General features: G+C 38.3%; 2 protein-coding genes across 4 annotated transcripts in view; one reads left to right on the top strand and one right to left on the bottom strand.

Annotated features, from left to right (window-relative positions):
• Nucleotides 1-205: 205 nt before the first annotated feature.
• RPA3 (replication protein A3) lies at nt 206-3,467 on the bottom strand. Its single transcript, XM_067746324.1, has 4 exons — nt 3,229-3,467; nt 2,093-2,167; nt 1,160-1,268; nt 206-589 (listed from the first exon to the last, which is right to left on the bottom strand). The coding sequence occupies exons 1-4, from the start codon at nt 3,325-3,327 to the stop codon at nt 507-509; spliced, it is 366 nt and encodes a 121-aa protein (XP_067602425.1). The 5' UTR covers nt 3,328-3,467; the 3' UTR covers nt 206-506.
• Nucleotides 3,468-3,473: 6 nt separating this feature from the next.
• Nucleotides 3,474-11,117, top strand: part of UMAD1 (UBAP1-MVB12-associated (UMA) domain containing 1) — a 247,208-nt gene continuing 239,564 nt past the window's right edge. Inside the window, exons 1-2 of one of the 3 annotated variants that reach the window (XM_067746323.1) lie at nt 3,606-3,732; nt 6,745-6,912. The gene's annotated coding sequence lies outside the window, so the exon portion shown is untranslated. The other 2 variants (XM_067746322.1, XM_067746321.1) reach the window with 2 other exon arrangements.

Here is an 11,117-nt window from a genome sequence, read left to right as displayed (position 1 = left end):
TTTGCTGTTTTAATAAAATCATTTTTTCAGAGTGTCAAGGAAGTAATTAACATGGTGTAATTCATGAGGTAGCAAGTAAATTCTTAACACAATTGGCCCAGGGTTTCATTTGGTAAGTCTAAGTCCTGACCTTACAGCTATGAAATTCCAAGTTTGTGCCTGAATAGATGACTAGAAGAATAAGAATGATATGACCAACGATATGTATCATTTAAACTTTTATTAATGAAACAGAAAACTAAACTCAGCCAGCTGCTTTTTTCTTGCATCCAATCTGACCATATGCCAGAGAAATGATTCTTTATGAGGACTTAGGTGAGAACTGTCAATAAACCAGTTCTGTTGAAAATGCCATACTGGACTATCTAATAACGTTAGGTAAATGAAATTAAAAAGAGAACAAATAGCAGTATTAAAAATCACAGGAGTCTCTCCTTTAAATAGCAGGGGCCTCCTTTAATAATCTTCAATGTAGCTCATTGGCAATCATAAAAAATTCATCAAGTTCAAGCATACTGCAAAACCCCCAAAGGAAAAAACTGAGGGAACTCATGGGTAATTTTCACAGCTTCGTTGTAAAGTCCAAGATCTGAAAGAAACAGTTCAGCAAACATTTAATCTACAGTGGAAAGCTGTAACATCAATTACTATCTAAAGAGTTATACCTATTTCTCTTTTCTCTCCCTTTTAGAGGTCAACTTGTTTTCACAATCCATTTCCTAAAACTGAGATATAGATCATCATATTTATTTAACTATGGCTCCAAAAAATAAAAGACATGGAGTATAGGAGACCACCCATTTTGACATCCATTGTACAGGCACAGTTCTTGCCTGGTTGTGTTTTAGGTGCTATGCATTATTTGATGCCTTTAATCTATATATTAAAATCAAACAAAACTATTAACATTATTTTTGTTTACCCCATTTAAAAAATTTTTCTTTCCACAAATATTAATTAATTAATCTTTGTTGAGTTTCCTACATACACAAGCACTGTTTAGAAGCAGGCCAAAATGTCCTACCATTTTCCTTTTGGATCAGGAAATTCTATAGAAATTGAAAACGTAGCAGGACTGAAACTCAAGACCAAGATATAGCAAGTTAAAAATAAAATTGTTTTCCACCTAATTCCATGAATTACAGAACGTTTTATTTACCAAAAGGATGATTATCTTCTTTAAACTGCACATAAGATGCACACATAATGGTTGCCTTGGCCGTTACTCTTCCAACTACTTCCACGATTCCAGAGATTTCTTCATCAAGCTAACACAAAGAACAAAATGTCAACTTGGTGTTATCACATTTTCAGTTGATAATTAACTTGGAAAATTGTTCTACAGTTTACTAATCTTATCTTTCATTTCATGTAGCAAAATCATTTTAAAATTTATCAATGCAAGAATGGAATTATAACTTGTTAAAAAACGTTTGAGTACTTATTACTGTTAGCATGTCACTAGTCCTGTTACCTTTAGCAGTGGCTTCGGGTCCAAAGATACAGTTAAATGTTTAAGTTGAAGACAAAATCACTTAAAGATACTGAGAATGTCCAGCATTTCCACAAGGAGTAATTTGTTTAAAAGGACCCATTGAAAGGAACTTTCTATTAACTACATTTGTACAGTGTGTTCTGCATCCAATAACCAAACAGCATACAGATCTGTCTTCATAAAAGACCAAGAAAATATTTTTAAGTAAAATAAACATAAAGTGTAAAAACAAATAAGTGACAACTGAAAATAAATGTAAACAAAAGTAGAAAACCGAATTTTAAAAATGTAAAACTCTTGAGGGAGGAAAAAGTGATTTAAACGGAAGATTTTTCTTATGTAATTTTCATAAGGAATGAGAATTGTCACCCAGCATTTAAGGGGTGTATTAAAAAAATAACAGAGCCAAAAAAATCATTGGTTAGAAATGTAAAGGGAAATATAATGTAAGAAGAGGACAAATATTTGATTTTAGAGAGGGAAGTTTGATAAGCTGGTCCTTCATACATCCACTCCAAGAATCAGAAACATGAGCAACAAACCAAAACAAGATGAAGAATTAATGATAATATACATAGGATTAATACTTAAACATACAGGCTCCATCAACTCAATAGTTCCATTTTTTCCTTCTCCATCTGAAAGAATAAACATTTTCCCAGTGGGATGAATCTGAAAAATAAAAATATTAAAAGTTTGACAAAAGATGAGCAGATTGACCCAAACTTACTTAATCGATGCACACAAAGCAATTGTTTTTGAACAGTTTAACTGGTTCACATTATCGTGTGTTACCATACATACCTGATCAAACGATGCTCAGTTAAATCTGTATTTCAGATAAACAACAAACATTTTCCATACAAATGTGTCCTGTATTTTTATTTGCTAAATCTGGCAACCCTATGCTAAGAACAATTAAAGAGTCCATATTATCTAAAACAGATGATATGTTTTTAAAAATTAGGCATGAGGAAGTAAAGAGAGAACTGGTTGTCAGAAAACCTAGGTTCTAGTCCTGTAAGCGGCAGAGTGCAGTCAGATCTGGTTTGTATGACAGCTTTGCTACTTACTGAGGCCTTGAACCATACACTACTCCTAACCAATTTCCCTATCTGTGAAGTCCGAATACACCGATTTCAAGAAGATATGTGACTGAAATAAACTAGTAAGCCTTTATACAAAAGTTTTCTAGGTTCCCTGGTCCCGACACTTTGGGCCTGCTTCTCACCAGCAGGATGAAGGGCTGCACTCTAATAATGGGGTAACGTAACAGACTGGTATTGGATCCGTGAAGTACAGTCAAAGAATGTTTTATAGAAGAGAGACTTCAACGAGAAAACGAAGTCTGAGAAAAGAGGAAACTGCATAAAAGAAGGAAACAAGAAAACTGGACTAGTTGTCAAATCTGGGTAACTAAAAAACCAGGAAGTAGATGGAGTTATGTCTATAATTTCCTTTAAGTAAATACAAACGAGGGTGGGACGCTAGAATTTAGAAAGGAGCGCGTTCGAAAACGTCGCGATTCCGCGTCCTAAAAGAAGCGCCAAAATTGGGCTGCAATGGTTAAAAAGTGTGCAAAAAGTTCCCTTGTGAGAAATAAAGCAATGGGGAGCGCAGTGATGCTATAAGGCTGTCCCTCCTCCTTCACCCTCCGTTACATACCCTGAGGCCGCCACCCTGACTGTCACGGGCCCCTCCCCCAAGAAGCCCAGGGTGGTGAGTGTGCGCACCTTCTCCAGCCTCCCTACGAAGCAAACGGGCTGGTCTATGAACTGAGCTAGCATGCTGGCGTTGATGCGCGCCTTCGGCGACTCCATCACGTCCACCATGATTGCAACGCAATGCCAGCAGCCGGCAGGAAACTAGCGGACAACTGAGACTGTGCGCCCCACGGACGTCTACGGGGCGGATTCCTCCGAAACCAATCGGCGGAGGCCAGCACTCTCGCTCCACCAATCAAACGCACGGAAATCTCGACAGCAATCGCGCAGTACCCCGAAAGCGAAGAAAAAGGCAAGGACCCGTCCGGAAGTGGGGAATAGGCTGCTTAGTGACGCGCGGCGTCCCGGAAGTTACCTGAGTCTTCCGTGAAGCGTACGTGGAGGCGGGGCTTGGATGGGGCGGGGCTGAGGCTCCCTTCTGAAGTATCGGTCTTCCCCGCCGCGACTTAACCCCGGAAGCAGGGTGGCGGGCTCCTGTGCTGGTGCGGCGGGGGACTGCGGCGCGAGCTTCAGGTACCTCTTCTCGCGGGAGTCGCCCCAGCCTTTCTGTTGCGGAAGAGAGAGGCGGGAGTGGGTACCTGTTCCCCCGTGGCACTCTCGGTGCTGCGCCACCAGCTGTTAGCATTTCCCCGCCTCCCCTCTTCCACTTCTGCTTGGGAAGCGCGGGGTTCTTGCTGAATGAAACCTAGGGAGCGGGTCTCTTTTTGACCCCCGCCCTTCTGGAAACGAGAAGTGGGGTCGCCAGTGATTTTCATCGCCTTTGTGAAGCTCCTGCTGCTCGGTGGCAGAGGGTCGCTGATTTACCGCCCCAGCTGCGTTACTTTCCTTCGTCAGTTTCCCCACCTGTGAAAGGAGGGGCCTGACCCCATTACCTCTATGACCCTTTTTAGCCCCGACATTCTGGCCACACTGTGGAGGTGCGGGTTTTCTCACCTCACTGTTAGCAACGAATTGAAGCATTTGGGAGGGGGTGAGGGAAGGACCACTGGGCTAGGAGAGGAGACGAATTTAAATGGCTGTTAGATTCTGAGCAGGTGCGTTTCTTCCTGAGACATGATTTACCTAACCGCAGAATGAGGAGGTTAGATAACTCAATGGCAAGGTCCCAGCTGACTGAGTTTTGTGCATATGATTTACGGACTCTTTCTTCTTAACTCCCCAGGAATCTTTTTCCCTATTGCTTTCCACACCTCAGGACTCTGGAGGGGAGATGAGGAGGCGTGGAGGATAACGCGTTTGAAGGAGATTTGAGGGGATTCTTGAATCTGTTGCTGGCTCATGTGGCTGTTGATTTGGGGGGCTTTATCTTCCGGGATTTGATACCTGCCTTGCCAGCGATATTCCCGAATGAGTGCTCATTAAAAAAACCTGCCAACGGTGCTCCGGAAATTGGAAAAAGAAAAATCGGGGGGGGGGGGTTATTATTAGTTTTTGGAAACCGAGTCCATCAGTTTGCCTAAAGCCAATTCAGGTGCCTATCTAGAGTCTCCAGTTTAGTCCCGCAGTTGCCTTAAGCTAAGAAGTTCCTGTTTGAGACGTCACGCGGCAATTTAAGATGGAAATCTGATGTGCCGTGATTAAATGATAGTTTGCATCTCTCCGTGTTTATTTAGCACTTAGCATCTATGTAAATATATTTGCCTTTTAATGTTGCTGTCACTGAAACATCTGAAGGATTTCGTTAGCAGATGCAGGGTGCATGTCAGTTGGTGCATAAAAAAGTGGTTGTCGGTGCAAGTGAGCAGAGCCTCTTTTATATTCCGTGCAGAGCCTTAACATCTTCTGCACTTCAGGGTTTGGAAACCAAGTTGATTGCATTATATAGGGTAGAGTACACATGAATATCTTTAATAGCAACTGTTTTTTAAAGAGCAGCCCTTAAAGCACCAGACGCTAATAGCACTGTTTTATGACAGTTAAAAAACCACTTTTGCCTACAAGAGCATCTTTTTTCTAAACAGGGAGATGAGCAAGAAGATAATTTAAAATAGCTTCTTGGATATTTTTTCAGTCACGTGAAATTTATTACGTGATATCTAATGCACAGAGAAGAGTATATATAGCTGATAGGTATAGTTTCCAGAGAAATGAAATGAGCCCATGTGGGCCTCTCATTTAGAGTAAGAAATGGAACTTCACCATTAGGGGTGGGCATCCTCAGTTAAGTCCTCCTCTCTACCAGCCAGAAAGAAACACTCTCTTGAACTTTGTGTTAAGCACCCTAAGCTTTTCTGTATAGTTTTATCACGCGTGTAGCCGTTCGTAAATGGTGTGGTACCGATTTATCCTCCTGTCAGGAGTGTAGGAGAATTCCAGTTGATCCACATCACCTCATAGACCAGGGTAGGTGGTAGAACATCAGCCATGTAGTCCCCATTCCAAGCAGCAAAGAAGTGGGCAGACAAAAGGGTCTACCTTCATGGGACTCAGCTCCCGGAAGTCCTTTACACCTTGGAGTTCTCCTTATTAGGTTAAGAACTTTCCCTTCTATTCCTAGTTTGATAAAAGTTTTAACTGAGTGTTTATGGAGTTTGATCAAATGCATTTTTTTTGCCTTGAGATGATTGAGAGGAATATATTTTTCAGTGGTGAATAACACATTCCTGGAAGAAACACAGCTTGGTTATGATATCTTTTATTCCGTATTCCTGGATTTGATTTGCTATTGTTTTGTTTAGGATTTTTGCATTCATGTTCATGAGTGAGACTGGCCTGTAGTTTTTCTTGTTTGTATATAATCTTTGTCAGATTTTGGTATTATTAGCATTAGAGTAGTCTCATGAAATCAGTTATGGAGTGCTTTCTCTATTCTCTAGATTTTGTGTAAACTTGGAGATACCTGTTCATTGACTGTTAGGTAGAACTCACCTGTAAAACGTTCTGGGTTTGGTATAGTAACCTGTACCTTCTGCTTTAAGCATACCCCACAAGTTTTTCATAAGTAGGTGTTCATCATCATTAAGTTTTAAATATTTTCTAGTTTACAGCATATTTCTTCTTTGATTCAAGGGTTATTTTTGTTTCCAAATATATAGGTTTTATTTATTAAAGTTGTTTTGCTGTTAATTTCTAGTGTAATTACATTATCATCAAATGGTATGGTCTGTCTGATACTAACTCTGAAAGTATGAGACTTGCTTTAAGACATCAAGTTTTTGCAAATGTTTCATGTATTCTTCGGAAAAAAAATTGTGTTTTCCAGTTATTGGATCAAACTTGTTAATTGCAGTATTCAGCTGTTTCTATTTTCTTACCTTTTGTCTGATTAATGTCTCAATTATAGAGATAATTACAAATGGTAGCATTGGCAGTTTCTCCTTGAACTTCTGATGACTTGTGCTATATTTTTTTGAAGATTTGGTTTTCACTACATACAAGATGAAGATTATGAAATAAAATGGTGCGATGAAGTAGTGACTATCTCAAATCATGCTTTTTGCCTTAAAGTTAATTTTGTTGCTACTACTGTAGACACATCGGCTTTCTTTTTGTTAGAATTTGTTTGCTGTCTCTTTTTCCTTCCAGTACTTCACCTAAGGGAGGCAAGACTCATGAGCTTGGATGTTCATTTCCTCATCTCTTTGGTGGCTTATCAGAGAGCTGACCTGGCAGGTCTCAGCTCAAAGGAGGAGCAGACTGATACCAGCCTGTGGGCTCCAGCAGCTCCTTCCCAGCAAGGCGCTTCTTTAAGCAGTAAGCTTCTATTATGACAGAATTGCCCAAATGTGTGGAGGCTGGATTCTTATTATTTGTTTTAATTGAAGTATAATTAATTTACAATATTGTGTTAGTTACAGGTGTACAAAGTGACTGAGTTTTATGTTCCTTTCAGAATCTTTTCCATTGTAGGTTATTATAAGATACTGAATATCGTTCCTTGTGCTATACAGTAAATCTCTGTGGCTTACCTATTTTATGTGTAGTAGTTCCTATCTGTTAATTCCGTACTTCTAATTTATCCCTCCCTGCTTCCCTCTCCCCTTTGATAACCATAAATTTGTCTTCTGTGTCTGAGTCTGTTTCTGTTTTGTATATAGATTAATTTTTTTATTTTTTAGATTCCACATATAAGTGATGTCATATAGTATTTGTCTCTCTCTGTCTGACTTACTTAGTATAATATTCTTTAGGTCCATCCATGTTGCTGGAAATAGCAGTATTTCATTCTTTTTTATGGCTGAGTAATCGTCTACTCTGTGTGTGTGTGTGTGTGTGTGTATACATATACTACCTCTTTTTTCTTTTTTTAAAAATTTACTTATTTTTTGGCTGTGTTGGGTCTTCGTTGCTGCTCGTGGGCTTCTCCTTAGTTGCGGCGAGCAGGGGCACTGGCTTCTCATTGCGGTGGCTTCTCTTGTTGAGGAGCACGGGCTCTAGGTGTGCAGGTTTCAGTAGTTGTAGCATGTGGGCTCAGTAATTATGGCTCGCGAGCTCTAGAGCCCAGACTCAGTAGTTGTGGAGCACGGGCTTAGCTGCTCCGCGGCATGTGGGATCTTCCAGGATCAGGGCTCAAACCCGTGTCCCCTGCATTGGCAGGCGGATTCTTAAAGACTGTGCCACCAGGGAAACCCCATACCACCTCTTTTTAAGCCAGTCATCTGTTGATGGGCATTTGGGTTGTTTCTATGTCTTCGCTATTGTAAATAGTGTTGCTATGAACATTGGGGTGCATGTATCTTTTCTAATTAGAGTTTTCATCTTTTCTGGATATATGCTCAGGAGTGGGATTGCTGGATCATATGGTAGTCTAATTTAGTATTTTAAGGAACCTCTGTACTGTTTTTCATAGTGGCTGCACCAATTTACATTCCCACCAACAGTGTAGGAGGGTTCCCTTTTCTCCACACCCTCCACAGCATTTATTATTTGTAGACTTTTTGATGATGGCCATTCTGACAGGTGTGAGGTGATACCTCATTGTGGTTTTGAATTTCATTTCCCTAATAATTAGCTATTTTGAGCATCTTTTCACGTGCCTGTTTGCCATCTGTATGTCTTCTTTAGAAAAATATCTATTTAGGTCTTCTGCCAATTTATTGATTGGGATGTTTGTTTTTTCAGTGTTGAGTTATATGAGCTGTTTGTATATTTTGGATATTAACCCCTTGTCAGTCACATCATTTGCAAATATCTTCTCCCATTCCATAGGTTATATTTTTGTTTTGTTTATGGTTTCCTTTGCTATGCCAAAGCTTTTAAGTTTGATTAGGTTCCCCTTTGTTTATTTTTGCTTTTATTTCTTTTGCCTTGGGAGACTGATCTACAAAAGTACTGCTACATTTTATATGAGAGAATGTTTTGCCTATGTTCTCTTCTAGGAGTTTTATGGTGCCATGTCTTATATTAAGGTCTTTAAAACATTTTGAGTTTATTTTTGTATGTGGTGTGAGGGAGTGTTCTGATTTCATTGACTTACTTGTAGCTGTTCAGCTTTCCCAACACCACTTGTTGAAGAGAATTTCTTTTCTTCATTGTATATTCTTGCCTCCTTTGTTGAAGATTAATTGCCTGTAGGTGTGTGGGTTTATTTCTGGGCTCTCTATTCTCTTCCATTGATCTTTATGTCTGTTTTTGTGCTAGTACCACACCATTTTGATTACAATAGCTTTGCAGTATAATGTGAAGTCTGGAATGGTTATGTGGAAGCTGGATTCTTTTTTTCTGGGAACACTAGTGTGTGGTGGGTCATGAGTGCTTTGCCACTTCTGTGCTTGTTATGTTATCGCCAGTACACCTTATTTGATATTTATACTGTGTGACCCTTGTGGTATTTGTGTCTGCGTTGGCCTGATAACTTTCAACTTTTCTGGGTCCTTATGTTTTAGGTGTTTCTCTTGTGTAAATGGTGCCTATAGCTAGAGGTTTAGTTTTTCTATCTTTCGTCCATTTACATTGATTGTGGCTCCTGATATTTTTGGATTCATTTTAACAGTCATTTTGTGCTTCCTGTGTGTTCTGCTTTTTTTTTTTGTTGTTTATTTTTTTCTCCTCTCTTGCCTTCTTTTGAATTGACTTTTTATTTTTTTCCGGTAATTCCACTTTATTCCTCTGTATTAGTTTGAATGTTACATATTCTTTAATAAAATATTTTGTGGTCACGCTTTAACAAACACATTAAAGTCTAAAGTTACTTTACTCTGTGTCAAGACAAGAACCTACAACTCCACTGACCTTTTTCCAATTGTATGCTGTTGTCTAGAGTTTTAGTTCTATCTTGATTCCTTTTAACTCCACAAATTAGGCATTATTATTATCTTATACAGTTAATATTTGCTTAGAATTATTCATATATGTATCATTTTCTTCACTTACTATTTATTTATTTATTTTTTACTTACTATTTATTTTTACATCTCAACTTTTTTTCTGTTGTTTCCTCCCCCCTTTTTTTTTTTTTGAGGTACCTTCTTCGGAAATTCTTTCAGTGAGAATTGTTGGCAGTACATTCCATCAGTTTGTGTTTTTCTGAATATGGTTATTTCATTCTTGTTTTCAAAAGATAGGTTTATTATCTATCTACATAGAATTCTAAATGGACAATTAATTTCTCTCAAGACTACTCTGATATGATTTTACTCTTATAATATTTGCTTTTCTTTTAAATTGTGATTTTGTTCTTTCATGTCTCTATCTGCTTGATCTTCAGTTTGTTTTTGGTATTCTGCAGTTTTACGGTATAATGTATCCTGATGAGGAGTTCTTTTATTTAGTTTTCTGCTGAATATGTTGTGCTTTGTGAATCCGATGATCTTGTCTTTATCAGCACTTGGACATTTTCAACCATTATCTCTTTGAATATTGCTTCTCTCCTATTCTCTAACTCCTTCTGAAACTCTGATTAGAAGTAGGAAGGACCTCATGTGCTCTTGATCTCTGTTTTAGAATTCAGTGGTTTTGATTCTTTGTGCTGAATTCTGGATAATTTTTTCTAATTTTCCAGTTTACTAATTCTTTATGCAGTTGTGAGTCATTTGCTTTAATTTCAATACTAGTTTTTATTTGTTTCTAGAAGTTCTGTTTAGTTCTTTTTACAAATCTTAGTAGTTTTTACTGATACTCTTTTGTCATAGTCTTAGGTCTCCCTTTATTTCTCCATATATTACAGAATATAAAGTAAGTCTGTTTATGGTCTAGTTTTGATACCCACAGTCTTGATGGGTCTGATTCTGTAGAGTTTTTTGATTCTGTTGACTCTTGCTTACTGTGGCTTATTTCTTTATTTGTACAGTATTTTTTGATTATGAATTCATGTTTCTTGGAACTTTTTTGATTTTTTTGAGGTTTAGTTTGAGGGTATTTTACTCCAGAGAAGATCTTTGTTTCCTTCTTCCAAAGATGTTTAGCCACAGACTTTGTCCTTGTTCCCTGTGGGACATGGATAATTAAAACTCAGGCTTTTAGTCATTAGAAATCAAAAGTGGCCACAGGGAAAATGTTAACTCTAGTATTTGCATATACCTTTGTGGATTTATAGATTCTTTTCTGGCTTCTATAGATTTTCTTTATTCTTTTATTGGGTTAGCCATACATTAAAAATACATATTTATATTTAAGACATTACCACAAGTACTCTTTTAGATAGCCAATGTGGGGATTCTGTTAGTTGTTGAGGATAACAAGGTCTTGGTGAAGGTATAGTAGGGAACTGGGGAGTGGCGAGAATTAAGGATGAAGCTAAGTAGAGACCAGAATTTGGAATGTCTTCCTTATATGCCATGCCAAGGAGTTGAGCTTAATAGTGATGCTGGAGGAGAGCGCTGGAAAGGGAGTGATCAATTTGACATTTTAGGTTGAGTATTCTGGTTTCATGATGATGAATGTCTAGGAATATCCTGATCAAGGTGCTTTTGGTACAAGTAACATGACCTTTTTAAACAAGCTTTAACTTTTTTTTTTGA

This window comes from Pseudorca crassidens, chromosome 8 (assembly GCF_039906515.1).
Source record: "Pseudorca crassidens isolate mPseCra1 chromosome 8, mPseCra1.hap1, whole genome shotgun sequence".
Lineage (NCBI taxonomy): Eukaryota > Metazoa > Chordata > Mammalia > Artiodactyla > Delphinidae > Pseudorca > Pseudorca crassidens.
This window is presented reverse-complemented; position numbering and strand designations above follow the sequence as displayed.

Coding starts and splice junctions, on each gene's coding strand:
- RPA3 (XM_067746324.1), bottom strand. CDS start 3,327: ATGGTGGACGTGATGGAGTCGCCGAAGGCGCGCATCAACGCCAGCATG. Junction 1,269..2,092: donor CTATTGAGTTGATGGAGCCT/GTATGTTTAAGT, acceptor TCTTTGTGTTAG/CTTGATGAAGAAATCTCTGG. Junction 590..1,159: donor AGAAGATAATCATCCTTTTG/GTAAATAAAACG, acceptor TGTTTCTTTCAG/ATCTTGGACTTTACAACGAA.